Below are 15000 nucleotides of genomic sequence, written 5' to 3' on the forward strand. Positions count from 1 at the left end.
TTACTTGCCGATAACCATTTAGTTTTGTAATACATAACACTTCAATAAAACTTAACGTTTACTAACACTGTTGTCTAGCATGTTTAAAGGACAGCAGAGGGCGCTAGAGTGTTCTTTATCGTGGGAGTAACACCGCAGGGTTAAATGTACAGTTGGAATCCTCCCTGAGAGGAGACAAACCTTTACATTTTAAGATTTGGTGATGTCAGAAGTTCACGGAACATATACGACATTAAACATACGCGATATTAAACGGTAACACACAGCAAATCGTCTGCTTGCTCCATTTCCTCTTTTGCTGTTTTTTTGCCAAATGTGAGCCAACTGAGGAATAAGTGGTGGTTTTCCGCTTTGTGAAAAGGTCAGACCGAGCCGGCCTGGTGTACGTGGCTTCGAGATCTAAATTGATTCATTCTACTAATGCGCAACCGTTTACTAACACTTTTGCAAGCCACGATAACACGAGTTACAACCAATTTGAACGAAACAAACGTATCATCTAATTGTCAGCATGGTTTAATTCGGATTACTAAAGCATCGCTCCGAAATCACACGTCTGCCCGTTAAAATCCTAGCACACATGTGGAAGTATAGACATGGGGGATGGTGTGGGAGGGGGGCACTGTTTGTATTGCTTCGCGTACCTGCGGCCACTGAACCTCTCGAATATTTCCAAAGGTCGAGCCACAAGCAATCACAGTGACCATGGACATAAACACGGTAAATTCTCTCTCATATGAGGATTTTGTGCAGGTTTTCGGTAACGTTGTTGAAAAATGTCCGTTGATATCCGCAGCAGTGTGGTCTCGCCGCCCATTCACCGGTCTCTCGGACATTGAGGCAAATATCGCAGAATTTATCGACAGTCTTCCTCGGTCAGGTATGATTCAGTTTCATGATCATTGAGCACTGTGATGACATGGCGGTGAGAAAAAAAACACTTTAGATAATGAAGGACTGGCAGGTTTATGTATGTTAAATTAGAAGCAGGCCTAGTCTTCCAGCTGTATGAATTAAAATACATTTTCTGTTATCAGCGATATGCAAGATCATGTGAGAAACATCCGGGTATTTTCACTTGCGCGCAGGGCAAGAGGGCATACTGAGATGCCATCCTGACCTAGCTGGTAAGGACCTCCAGAGTGGCACCCTGACACGCGAGTCTAATGAGGAACAGAGTCAAGCGGGCATGACCGCTCTGGATTCTGTGGAGATCAGCCGTATGCGACATCTCAACTCGGAGTACAAGAAGCGTTTTGGCTTCCCTTTCGTGATCTGTGCGCGGATGAACGACAAAGAAGCCATCCTGCGTCAACTGAGCGAGCGCCTCACAAATGAGCGTGAGACGGAGTTGGAACGCGCGATAGACGAGGTGAAAAAGATCTGTCGCCTGCGGTTATACAATCTTGTGTTATCTGACACTCAGAATAAACTGTGAATCTGTGCATCTCGCTCAGTTGTTGCCTCAATACCTCCAATATTGCTTGCAAGGGAAGTTAGACTCCTCGTCTAAAGCATCTTTTGATCGATGAATCTGGTTCCGATCAAAAGTTTCTCAGTCAATCTCCTCCATATGTAAAACCATTGCTGTCGTCGTTTATTTGGTTCGTTTGCCAATAAAGCGTTTACAACAATCCCTTTTGCAGGAAACTGTGGTTATTGTTAAATGAAAAACTGACAGTTGCACGTCATTTTGAAATTATTTTTTTTTTTCAGTTTTTCAAAACTCATCTCTTCTGTGGTTGAAGTTCGTACTCTGCTGTATAAGAACACAGGAGAACAGATTAGTCTATAGAGTGAATACTCAGTTCGAGTTAGTTTAATCAGCGGCATCTTTACTAATTAAACATGATGCGTGCGGCTAGTGCTACACTTGAAAATGCATTTACCTCAGGGAAATAAAAACGCCACCTCTAATCATACTCAGAAAATATTTACTTTATTGTAACTGATTAATTAGGGTTAATAGGGATATCAGTACAAAAAAATCATCCACGTAAGATTTTCAGTTTCAGTTCAAATTTCCACAATAGGCTGCAACCGAAATTATATGTTTGCGTATAAATATCAGGATTTTTTTTCCATAATTAATGATGATGCCCCATCTGTTACTTGGAACTACTATATGACAAAAAAATTATATGGGATGTGGTTTATTGAATTTTGAAAAATATTCCCCTCTTTGAGTCTTTGTACAGAGATCACAGGAACGGCTAACAATTCGCTTGATTTTTCTTTTAGCTCCTTGTGAACAACTGGTTTATGTTTGAAAAATTAAACTGAAGTGCTGAGTTTGGTTGCACAAACATGTCTCCCACACAGTTCTTCTTTAGTTGATAAAGTAGGTGCTCTCAAAAACATCGAACTCCGTCAATCACTGCAGACTATTACACCGTCTACCGACGAGAGAGTGCCACAAAACAGCGACACGTTTTACGCTGTTAACTGTCCTCAGTAAACTTGCAGAATGTCATCCCATTTCAGCCAGATAGTCACAGTTCGTGTTTAAGTCTTCTTTTCGCGACAGAGTAGTTACTATTAATTTAAAGCTAATCTATCAGTAGATTGGGGTCTATCGCAGCCTTTTAAGCCGGATCTCGAGGAGTTGGGGGTACGTTAACGTGGAGGGGCGAAGGAGGCGCAGCAGGAGTTCCAGGGACGCAAGGCTCGTCCTTCAAGTCTCCGGAGGTGATAGAGGAATCCTGTTCAGGGTCCATCCCTCGGGACCTCCTTTTGTCCTCTTCTTTCTTCCACTTCATGCGGCGGTTTTGGAACCAGATTTTGATGTGTCTCTCGGTCAGGCTGAGTGTGAGCGCTAGCTCCACGCGTCGCGGACGGGAAATGTACTTGTTGAACAGGAACTCTTTCTCTAGCTCGAGCAACTGGGCGCGCGTGTAGGCCGTCCGGGTGCGCTTGTTCTCCTCCGCCTCCATCATATAAGGACCTGAGCGGGTGGGGGTGGGGGGAAAGAAAGAGAGAAAGATAACTTTCAGGGCTCACATGAAGTAACTCGCATAATTTCCTGTTACTGTAATATTTCTCGGTTTTCAGTGACCAACTCAAACATTGATTCTTGGTGTGTATTTATCAATAAGCAATTTATTAACTGTGTATAGGCCTACTTAAACACTAGTGTCCCATAACCACTTGTTTCAGGTATCCTAAACATAATTTTCAAGCTGCGTTTCATCGAGGTAGGCCGTAGATGCACATATTTATCTCGTGTCGCTTTGGAAGACGTTCAAATTTAGATTTCCTTCTCATACTGGTACCTCTGATATGAACGTCTCGGTCTGTAGGATAACTATTGCAGGTTTTATCGAAATGAAATGAGGGTCGGTGGCTTTAATTCTTACTGGCAGTGACTCAAACAAGGAGAAACAAAAATTATGGACATCTCGTGATATTTTGCTCATCCGAACGAAAACTCATCTCTCCTGCCTAAAAAAGGCGAGGACAGGAACGATGTGGAGCTCGGACAACCCGCCGTATCCAGCAGTCCAACATCATTCAGTTATAATAACGCAATTTATCTCGGCAATTTAATTGTTACTGGAGGAAAACGTTAGATCAGCATGAGTATTCGAGTGCGGTGTTTTTTGTTATTTTTTGGTAAGTCTACGAACATTCGAGAAACAACTTGAATGTTCTTACTGTAAAAAGGAATATAGCCTACATCGTTTCAGTAGGCTGTTCAGTTTGGTTTTGAGGTTTTGTCATTTCGATGGCAAAACGTTCGTACCGATAAAAAAAACGTTTCAGTCAGAATGTGTAATGTTAATCGATGTATTTGTTTATGAAAATCACATTTCGATGGGAACGTGTTTGTGGGTTAGTAGTCATGCGCACACCTGTGTCTACGATAAAAAAAATATACAATCATTTATCATCGCTCCAGTATGCACTGCTAGACACCTACTTTTGGCATGCTTTGACAAATCAGCATCGAAAGGCATAAATATTTCATTATTATCACTTGTTATCAAGACGACAACAGACTGAGCAAACACGGAATGGGAGCGGAACAGAATGGCATTTGTACAAGTTTGTTTCTACCCAGTATTAGCATACAATTGTTTTGGTGATATCTATAGATTTTATTTTGGTATTTGTGACCTATTAAACAAATTTGGCCAGCTAAAGGACTGGGTCTCCTACATGATTCTCCGTTAATTTCCTACGGATTTTGTTTCTGTCTTCTAAACAGCATTTGTAGCGGTCCTCCAAACAAGTAAAGTAATGACTTTATTTATGTTTGTTGGTTAGCTGAAACATTCACTCATGTTTTTATTCAAAACATGTCACTAATCACTTGAAGTGCAATTCAGTTGTTTATCTCCTCTATCTTTATTGCTATCTTTTAAGTCTAATGTTTCAATGTTGTTTTAAGCCAGAATCCAAACTGCGTCATCTTTGAAATATAGGAAAATAATTGCAAACTTAACATTAGAACGTATTCTCATCACGTATTATACCGCATTATACTATGCTTATAATAACATTATACGGTAACGTGTTAAAACATATTATAATATTACATACTAATAGTTGGAGTTTGTAATATTTCGCTCTAAATATTGACCTAAGAATTTCTATCTCTCTCTCTCTAAATATATATATATGTGTGTGTGTGTGTGTGTGTGTGTGTGTGTGTGTGTGTGTGTGTCTATATTTCCTGGTGGAATGGATAAATAATAGGGAAAAACAGGGAAACAGAAAACAACGCCTAAGCGACAGACGTTTGCACAACATAGTTGTGACATGGGTTTAGATGGATGATTGCAATTAACATCGTTTAACAAAATCATGTTAGGTAAAACAATTGCCAAGTGAGTCTCTGTGAACTGACTAATTAGGTAAACTTACACCCAATCCCGTCTGACCTGTTAAATGAGGGAGGAAACTAAGTATACAATACATTAATATTTAAAAAAAAAATAATAATGATATTAATTATAATTTGATTGGCAGGGCAGATTTGCATTGTCACGTTTACAGTCTTTTAAACTAACAGACCTAATTCAATCTTTACGTTCAAACTTCGGGTTTTTAAGGCTCTCCTAATGGAATTGGACATTTTTCGTAAATACGACCAACCATTCCAATGTTAACAAAGATACAGAGAAATATGTAAAGGTCATTGCTTCTTTTTCTTGTCCCATATCGATTCATGGAAGTTCTAGCTAAAATAAAGATAGGTGAGCTTATATATATATATATATATATATATATATATATATATATATATATATATATATATATATATATATATATATATATATATATATATATATATATGTATAAATATTAAAGTTTAAAAAAATATATAGGCCTCTCTCTCTCTCTCTCTCTCTCTCTCTCTCTCTCTGTATATATATATGTATATATTTTTTTTTTAATCCCCAAACAAATTACACATAAAAGGCATTTTCACGTGGTAGACACGCAAAATAAGACTCCTTTGAGGCCTGTAATGACAGTAGACCGAAGCGAGAGTTAGCTACCTGTCCACTGTCCTTTCCAGGTGTGTGCGTGAGACTTGGTGGATTTCATCCAAGGAAAGGGGAGATGGCATCTACTCCGATCGGCGCACAGATCGAGCGAGTTTCCATATCCTCCGACCGCTTGGAGAGGCGGCTGTTGTGCTTGTGGATGGTGAAGATGCGGAACCGTCAAATCCTCTCGGGTCGGCATGTTGTACGAGCCGATGTCTGGAACATTCGGTTGATCCATTGGGCCCGAGGAAGGCGCTGGATAGACGGGCTGCGGCTGTCGACCCATGTACAGACACGGCGGCGGGCTTTGGCTATAGTCCTCATTACTGGGTCTCTGGTAGACACAGGAGTCCTTGTAGAGGTGGCCTGTTGAGTAGTACGACTCTTCCCGATTCATGACTGCCGGTAACCGGGGATCCTGTGCTGTACAAGTACACATGTGCCAATGCGTTTCCACTCCCCGGGACCTCTGCTCTACCTGAGTTCTGAGTGTCTGGCGCCGCTATAGTCTCATAGGTGTGTCACCGTCACCATGTGACCCTTTTGCACCTTGCAATTGGTTTCACTGTTTACATAAAACTAGACTACTCGCAGTGGTTTCTGTTCGCGTCTCCCTTTGGTTTCCCCAACCGTCCGACAATAATTGAACAGAATTGACCATGTGCAAATCAATGCCCTCGGCAAACATCAATGTTTGCCCGTGTGTACCTGAGTTGCACCTGCAGCTGGCTTTTAAACCAGCGACAGGCAAGCGAGCGAGGGAATCTGCTTCCTCTATCTTTGGGCCTCAGAAGGGGAATGGTGCCGATCTAGCCTAACCAGAGCATTATAAGTAGCCTAATCAGTGCCTAGATGAACTGTTCAAGCGTGCTGTTGGGTCAAGGATACAGAGCGTCTCTGTAGTCTTGCAATAGATGTAGGATTATGGAGAAAATACTCGGGAAAACAGAGCGTTCACAGTTCAGTAACCAAGTCAATTGTTTAACGTTGTTGGAGGCGCAGTTTTCTTATCAATATGCGACTGATATGGGAGAAAATCGATTGTCACAGATAGGCAACAGGTACCAGTATTGGTAGACAGTTGACGAAGTGGGATGGAGACAAGGTTGTCATGGAAACTCAGGTATGAAGCTGGAGAAGGCTCCCGCGCCAACCCTTTTCTCTCATTGGTTAAAGCGTGACCATCCCAGTGAGAGTTCTAGAACACGCCAATTAAATGCACCATTTAACTCCATTTCACAAGTCTGACATCAACGGCCAGCGGAACTTGTCTCCGTCTCTCTCTCTCATCCCTCATTCATCTTTGTTTCCACCCCTCTCATTTTCTTTGCCTGTCATTAGGTAAACCCGCTCGCGGGCCATTAAACAAAAGTCCTCGTGGTTAAATAAAGAGACGTTCGATGTAAACCAATTAGCACTAAGTGTTAAACAGGACTCAATTAGTTCAAGATGCCCTGTGCAATAGACGCACGAAGTTCAGAAAACTCGCCAAATCGATTCATTTTAAGTGAAAAGTTCAGCAAGAAAGAAGAAATGTGGTTCCAAATCTGTAAAAACAACTGCTTAGAATCGACTGCGGTGTTCATTTTAAGATGCAACACCGATCATTTTCGTGATGCGACAGGAATTGTGAAATTTCGTTCCTTTAATCTTAAATGTGTCTGTCAGATTCTAGAAATCATCTGTGATATAATGTCATGTTTGCACAGGGCTCTTCAAACGCAATAATGGCACTTTCTGAGATATCTTAATGGTGCTCTCTGCCCCCATCATAAACTTCGTGTAAACCCATTCCACTGAAATCAGTCCATGTAACAACGCTTAATGGTGTTTATATATGACTTTCGTTTGAAAAGGAAGGAAATAGTTATCCTTGCCTATTTCCACAATGTTGGACATATACAACGAGGTTTATGAAGCGTGAATGAGAACACGCACTTTGGTGATATACCCATGAGGGAAACAATTGGCGTAATGGTTTTAAGTGACTTGGGATGCCAGGTTGCTCGGGTCGGACGGAAATACAGAATTTAAGGCACTGAGACATAAAATCGGGTTGCAATTAAAGAGCGTTTTGAGACTTAAGATACAGTGCCATAAACCAGTTAGTGGGAACGCAAAATCCGCCCACCCTCTCTCATGTATTTGACTAAGAGATAATCAACGACCCTAGAGGTGGGAGCCAGACCATTAAAATGCTACAGTAAACAGCATTTTAACAGCATCCACATCCAAATACACGGAGGGCCGCTAAATAGCATTGGAAAGGGTTAAAATGATGAAAAGCTTTGTGACTCGGGCTGTCTATGTAATCTATTAAGATCTGTTATTTCTTCTGTCGATACTCCCTGCATCTTTCACGCGTGCATCTGCAGACTCTCCGAACGCTCGCATTTATGCGAGACGCTCACTGCTGGTGAGGTGCTTGGAAGTGTGGTGGAGAACTATCTGGTGTGCCACATAGTAACAAGGGTTTTTTTTTCCTGCTCCTCTCACACAATGAGAGTTCTGATAGGGAGTGCATAAATAAGCAGTGACAGAGCGACCGAGAGAGGCGATAAAATGCGCTTACCCAATGGCGACGTCCAAAGGCTTGGCAAACATGTCAAACGGCGAGTAACGACAAAGGAACGCTAATGACATTTAAATTGAAATCAAAAGTTGTCCCTGGAGGAAAATAATTACGCTATAAATCACACATTTTGACAGACGTGCAAATCTGTCCGTAGTGAATAAGCGACGAATAATACAAAGCCTTGGTTAAACCAGCAGGTTGCACTACAAATTTACTTCGAAGCAATAAAACGTGAAGTCTCTAGAACATGTAATGGCAAACCAATGCACATGCTAGAATAAGTGGATATTAGAGGGTCGATATATTTTATTTTTACTAATCAATAACTTCGTAAAGCTTATTGTAACATCAGATATAAGCAGCAACAGTGTATGGGCGCCGCCTGTAGGACCGTATGTAGTATTACACCTTCAAGTTCTGCCGTTGGCCGTGTCAGTCAGAAAGAGGTCTAATAAGTGGTGAGTGGTGTATGCGGACTGCCAAAGATTTTCAAGATTTTGCTTTTCACGGTTAAATACATATTTCAGATCATCGATGATTTTCAACTCTGAGATCAACCCAGAATAACAGTATTTTCGGCAAAGAAGTGGGAAGAGATCAAACCGTTGCATAAAAAAAAAAAAAAACAGGTCGTCACGATTTATAAAATTCACGCGTATTAGTTTTAGTTTTTGCTGTGTTCACACAGACATGACTAAAAAGCATTTAGAAAATAGAAAGTCCATTCTATAAACAACGATCATGAATCAAACACCAGGTTACATTATTGCATTTCAGCAGCCTCAGGGTAACAAAGAAAATCTGTTAAATAAAAATATGATTTCTGTTATTTAAACGAATCCTTGCATAGCAAGACATGCACATATGTGCAATTTAGTTCAAACAAACCACAGGTGTAAACAAATTCTTTGATATAAATAGAGTTTCTCCTATACAATCCAACTTCAGTGATGAGTTCTCTCTCGCTGCCCTTTGACAGTTGGAGGCGTGTCCCTGATGGATGAGGGTGAGCGTGAGCGTGAGCGTGCTCGGCTTGATTGGCTGGAACGATGAGTGGAGGAGTGGCCTCTTGACATCGTTTCATCCCTAGAGGAGGCATGGCCTCTTGAAGGGACATAGTCTCTATGGGAACGGAGATTTTCGCTCTTGCGTTCATAGTCCTTTTTCTGACTGCGTTCTTTGTCCTCTCCGTGATGCATTCCTTGGGTCCTCTCTTGCTTATACTCTGCTCCTTTTTTTGCGGTGGACCCCTGGCCACTAGGGCGGCGCTCTACAATGGAGGAACGTAGAGTGTTGACCAGAAAACGTTTGTTTGTGCTTCTCAGAGGACATTTCAACCTGGGAAATAACAACAACAACAACAACAACAACAAAAGCGATTAATTTTGACATTTCCGAATACTCACAAAAAAAATCATCAATATACTCTCAAGCATTCCGTCTGTATACAAACCAAAATCTCATCGGCCGCTATGTTACTCTTCCGACCGATGCATCACAAGTAGCTAATTTACACAATACACATACGGAAGTTTTCAGAAAGAAGAGATGTTGGTGCGTCATTGACATGAAATTCAATAGGAGGAAAATGTAACAGCTGTTAGGCAAGTTTCTGTGGTGTGATGTCACCCACCAGCCGGCTGGACCCATCGTCTCCGCTCTCGTTCGGGCTCTTTTCGTTTCCTTAAGGAGTTCCTCGACAGCCTTTCTGTGAAGATGCATCGAGAGTGAGAGTGAGAGAGAGAGTAATCATGTTCAAAAGAATTATTCAGTTTGTATTTATGTAAATTATGGTCCTAGGAGCCAAAGTATTCAAATTTGTTCTCACAAACTGGTAGAATTGATTGCAATTTGCATTTTCTAATGTGGATCTGGAGTCACATGTGTGTTTCACATTGACCCCCCCCCCCCCCCCCCCCCCAGCTCCAGGCTGAGTCATCATCCATCATTTGGCAAAACCAAATGTCCAGCACGTGCCCTTTGGCCACTGTGCGGAAACAGGTGTGCTTTGGGAGCTGCTGCCTCAGCAGCCAGCTTCTGCTCGCTCTCACATCCAAACAGAGATTAACGCTCTGTTAGGGCAGGCGGAAAGCTGTTACGGGCGTGAGCTAATTTTAGTAATTCTGCACGAGGTATTCGTGAAATTTAGGGCTTAAACTCGACAGGGGCAAACCTTACGCAGCGCGGACTTTGTGGTACACTATGCGTTACACTGCCTCTAAACATTACAGGTTGAGAGGGTGTATTTGGAATAAAAACATACACAGTCTTATTATAAGCACTCGACGACAGATATATGAATTCACTTTTCAATGGGCTTTCAATCCTTAAAAGCAACATGGACTCCCTTAATAGCCCCAATCTTTCATAAACTTCAAACCGTACGGGTTTAATCTCTGGTCTCTGCTTGTGTAGGAACTCCTCAGAGGATGTGTCGAGAAGCAGATGTAGCTGGTAATAATTACCAGTAAACTCAACATTTGGCTCAAATTTTCAGCCAACTGAGGAGCTTCGAAGCTTACCAGTTTGATATTGAGTTATTGTTAACAAGCTAATTGCTAAAATGCTAAAACGTGGAAGAGTCTGATAAAAAAAAAAAAGACATGTACTGAATATGTTACTGGCAACATTGTAGAATGATCACACCTCTCCAATTCATTGTCGTCCATAATCAATCTCTCGTCTTCGATTTGAAAATTTCAGAGAAAACATTAATTGATCTGTTCGGTTCTGCGTGTGTTTACTCGATCCTCAAGACCCAATTCAGGACCCTCTTTAGGTTATAGCCGCTCCTGGCGCAAAAATTTGTGAAATTGGTGTTTGTGTGGAACGACATTCTTTGAAAAATTAATAATGTCAAATTCTTTTGTTAAAAATATATGTTTTAAGTTTTAGTGAATACCAGGAAGCGTTACAAAATCTATGAAACTATCATTTTCATGATATTATCGTCGTTCATGCTTTTAATCAGGCACACTTAAGGTAACATACACTACCTGACTGACAGCACAAGGACCCGCCTTAAAATCGGAATGACCGAACAGAGGCGGCGCTTTTACCGAGACAGATACGGGGGCGTTTTGACGCGCGGATGCGGCTTGGCAGGCTGCGGTGGATGTGATTGAGGTCCATAATTGTCCCCTCTCGGGGCTGGAGTTCAACGCACGAAGGAGGAGCAGGAATAGGTAATATGATGCATATATTTTGCATGTCATCCTCACTATTACAAACTGTGATTCATGTCATTTAGCCGACCATCACTGACGTCCCTTTCTGTGCAATTATATGGTTGAACGGAGGCAAGATAGACCGATAGTCAAAGGAATAGCCTATTTTCGTCGGGTCGTTTTAAGTCCGAATTGATTAAATGTCGTTATTGTTTCGTTTCGACTGAGTAACCATCACCAGTTGTTAAAACAAGGCATTTATATCTGTTGTCATGTAAATATAAAGGCAAAGACGTTTAAATGTATTGCAAAGTGACTCCTCCTCATAAATTATTTGTATTACCTACCTGTTAGTGAATACAGCCTCAGGGAAGAGAGGGAAGAGGGGGGAACGGGGGGGGGGGCGGGGGGAGGTTAAGGTTAGGTTATTGATTTCGAATATGAGAACGAGATTGTTGTTCAAAGAGGCCATAATCTTGAAATCGCTCACGCTTAAAAAAAACATGCTAAGGGCAGAAAAGTCTGTAAGACCTGTATGACCCAATTATAGCCTCTGTATTATATTCTCAATAGCGTGTCAGCAATATCCTTACGTTGTTGAATTTAAGTGACTGATGGGTTATTATTTTAGTAATGCACCATCGATGCTGTCTCTTTAGGCTATAGTAGTTAAGGAAAGCTTGTAGGGGAGATGTGTGTGTGTGTGTGTGTGTGTGTGTGTGTGTGTGTGTGTGTGTATGTGTGTGTGTGTGTGTGTGTGTGAGGAAGACGTTCTATCCTTCGGCGACTCATTCTAATTTGCAGAATAGATATAATCTCTGATATGCTTGTTCCAAGATGGGAGCCAAGTGCAGACTGTGGCAGCCAGAATGTACCACACACAGAGACCCAGCCGGAGCCAGCCACTGAGAGAGAGAGAGAGAGAGAGAGAGAGAGAGAGAGAGAGAGAGAGAGAGAGCAAAACCAAGGTTACAACAATAATGAAGCTTTCACTGTCTCTTAACCCTCAGTCACCACAGTTGCGTCGAACATGATTATTGGATTAAAAGTGTTGCGATTCCCAGGGAACTGAACGTTTCATTCTGAGTAACGATCCTATGCATTTTTACAAAACATATTTCTTTGCGTCATTTTCACAAACTCTAACGTCCAACGTCGTGTCGTGAAGCGGCCAGGCAAAGCGACTGAGGCTGAAGTGCATCAGTGGGATTTCATACACAGCAGCGCCCTGGGGCAAATGTAGGCTACACATTTATTTAACACACTTTCTTCTACATACTGATGTCATCCTGCATGTTTGTTTGTTTGTGTGTGTGTGTGTGTGTGTGATGAGATGATGATTGGGCTTTGTTAAGGGAACAGGAGAGCTTTGTCTCCTCATGAATAATTCACGCTCAGCTGTGAGATAAGGACACGCTGAGGCAGGTAGCCATGGCGACAGGGACAGGCTCACTCTGAGTGAGGCACAGGTAGTCACAGAGGGGATGTGAGATTGATGTGGCTACTGATGCAGTTGTCGTGGATGCATGCAAGTGACGGAGCTTTACTTAGGACAGTACTGTCCTCAGATGCTTTTTGCAATGCCCCCTGCTGTCTGCTTTGAGTAAGTCCTCAGAGACTTTACTCATGCGCCCACAGACGCAGACACAGACACAGACACAAACAGAAACACACACACACACACACATACACACGCGCGCACATACGCACACACACGCGTGCACACACACATGCAAAGTGGAATTTAAGGTGATGTTCTAGTTTGCAGAACATATCTTTGTGTGTATTCGTGGTGTATACTGTCCGCTTTGTCTTTTGAAGACAGTTTTTTTTTTTAAGCATGCCTGAGGAGTTGTTTCAGTCAGCGTCTTAGTTTAGCTCCAGTTTAGGGTAAAACTGGGTCCCAAATAGAAGTGGATATTTAAACGGACGGATCCATGCCTCAGGTTCATTCAGACTTTGTTTCAGACTTTTTTTTTTTTTTAAATTTAATTCCCCTTCTTTTGAATCCTCTTTGTTTCTTCTTCTCTTTCTCTTCTTTCTACTCTTCGGGTATCTGTCCATTTCTCTCCCCTGTCTCTCTGTCTCTCTCTCTCATTTTCTCTTATGCTCTCTCTCTTCTTGGTCTCACGGTTGTGCGCTCTCTCTCCCTCTCTCTCTCAATCCCAGATAATTCCCTCTCTGTTGGATTGGAAGATTGCGCCAGGCGAGAGAGCAAGAGATTACAGTGTCAGATTAGCGAACGGGGGCTCGCTCCACGCTGTAGCTCGACATAATCTCGTACACACACTGACACACAGGCACGTGCACACACAGTCCACCCCACCCCCCCACCCCCCCTTTGCTCTTTCATTTTACCGCTATAACTCTCTTTCTCTCTCTCTCTCTCTCTCTCTGTTACCTACAGGGTGATGTCACAGTCTGCCCGGGAGGGGCGGCCGTGCGCTGTGTGAGACCCTCTGAGGCCCAAGAGGGGGGGGGGGCAGAAGCCCCCGTAACCAAGGAGACGAGCGTTGTCGAAGCCTGTGCTGTACCGCCATGGGCAGCCTTGGTGACGGAGTGGACCCGGGGGTGGTGACGGAGGCCTTGTTAGAGGCTCTGTGTCCAGAGTGCGGGCAGATCCACCGGGCCTGGGAGAACCACCTGTACAACTACCGCCTGGAGGTGGATGACGACCTGGTCTGTCACATCTGCCTCCAGCCGCTGGTCCAGCCCCTGGACACGCCCTGTGGACACACCTTCTGCGCCCGATGCCTGCGCAGCTTCCTGCAGGAGCGGGATTTCTGTCCGCTGGACCGCGCCCGGCTGCAGCTGCAGGGCTGCCGGCGTTCCAGCATCCTCGTCCACAAACTCCTCGACAAGCTGTCCGTCACGTGCCCGCTCACGCCCGTCTGCTCTCTCAGCATGCCACGCTGTGACCTGGAGGCACACCTCAAACACAGGTAATCGTCACAGAGCGGTTTAACTGATCCCCCCCCCCCCCCCAAAAAAAAAAACCCCACACAGATAACATTGACCCAAGACGTTTCACACACATCAAATACAGGTCCTCCTCATAAACAAAATTAATTCATGTTGTTGAAAAGCAGGTGAGAGCGTAAACTGTACCCAGATCAGATGCGTATAGTCTCTAAGGGCACTTTGAGGAGCAAATGAAGCATCCATATTCCCACTGCTCACAGAACATCCAGTACCTCCACGCATATGTTCACCGTGCCTTCCCTGGGCCAGAGAGAACCACGTGCGAGGGTGTTTCCCTCAGTAATACGTTTTTGGCCCCTGTAGCTTGGGCAAGAGAGTTCTCTATATCATAATCTCTCTCTGAAAGATATCATACCTGTAGAGAGAGATGAGGTCCAGTCCAGATACGCTTTGGTCAGGGTGTTAGTCTGTCCACTTTCTCACAAAGCGAGGCCAAGCAAGGGCAGTTCCCTCACCCTGTCAGGGGGGATTATTGGGACCTCGGTCATGTGACGCGGGATTTGTGACTTCTGCGTCATGTGTTGGCTGCCAGACACTCCATATTCTCCCGTAGCCATGCTGGGAAACTTCAACTCCAGAAATCTTTTCAATCATTTTTTCTGTGAAACTGCCAAAGGAAACCCGGGATTATGGTGAGTGACTAAACTCAAGCTCCTTCGGTGAAGTTTATTGGCTGGCCTGTCCAGTCTCGGGAGGGGGGGAAGGGGGGTGAATGGTCCAGGTTTTTGAGATTAGTTGGATAGGTTTCGGGTGACATGGAGTACACCAGACAGGGCTTTGG

General features: G+C 43.2%; 5 protein-coding genes across 5 annotated transcripts in view; 3 read left to right on the top strand and 2 right to left on the bottom strand.

The window, feature by feature from the left end:
- The window catches only part of LOC115806432 (fms related receptor tyrosine kinase 3), a 15009-nt gene extending 14875 nt beyond the window's left edge, over positions 1-134 (top strand). Inside the window, exon 23 of the mRNA XM_030767125.1 lies at positions 1-134. This exon is cut by the window's left edge and continues 824 nt beyond it. The gene's annotated coding sequence lies outside the window, so the exon portion shown is untranslated.
- A 540-nt stretch (positions 135-674) lies between these two features.
- On the top strand, positions 675-1634 carry urad (ureidoimidazoline (2-oxo-4-hydroxy-4-carboxy-5-) decarboxylase). The gene is made up of 2 exons (XM_030769938.1): positions 675-880; positions 1089-1634. The coding sequence occupies exons 1-2, from the start codon at positions 706-708 to the stop codon at positions 1436-1438; spliced, it is 525 nt and encodes a 174-aa protein (XP_030625798.1). The 5' UTR covers positions 675-705; the 3' UTR covers positions 1439-1634.
- Positions 1635-2585: 951 nt separating this feature from the next.
- Positions 2586-5892, bottom strand: pdx1 (pancreatic and duodenal homeobox 1). Its single transcript, XM_030769936.1, has 2 exons — positions 5505-5892; positions 2586-2944 (listed from the first exon to the last, which is right to left on the bottom strand). The coding sequence occupies exons 1-2, from the start codon at positions 5890-5892 to the stop codon at positions 2586-2588; spliced, it is 747 nt and encodes a 248-aa protein (XP_030625796.1).
- Positions 5893-8982: 3090 nt separating this feature from the next.
- Positions 8983-10791, bottom strand: si:ch211-140b10.6 (protein POLR1D). The gene is made up of 3 exons (XM_030769943.1): positions 10717-10791; positions 9704-9778; positions 8983-9408 (listed from the first exon to the last, which is right to left on the bottom strand). Exons 1-3 carry the CDS (start codon positions 10737-10739, stop codon positions 9015-9017), a joined length of 492 nt encoding a protein of 163 aa, XP_030625803.1. The 5' UTR covers positions 10740-10791; the 3' UTR covers positions 8983-9014.
- Positions 10792-13775: 2984 nt separating this feature from the next.
- The window catches only part of lnx2a (ligand of numb-protein X 2a), a 12209-nt gene continuing 10984 nt past the window's right edge, over positions 13776-15000 (top strand). The window contains exon 1 of the mRNA XM_030769921.1: positions 13776-14179. Coding sequence (XP_030625781.1) covers positions 13776-14179 — 404 coding nt within the window. The remainder of the gene's footprint in view (positions 14180-15000) is intronic.

This window comes from Chanos chanos, chromosome 3, assembly GCF_902362185.1.
Source record: "Chanos chanos chromosome 3, fChaCha1.1, whole genome shotgun sequence".
NCBI lineage: Eukaryota > Metazoa > Chordata > Actinopteri > Gonorynchiformes > Chanidae > Chanos > Chanos chanos.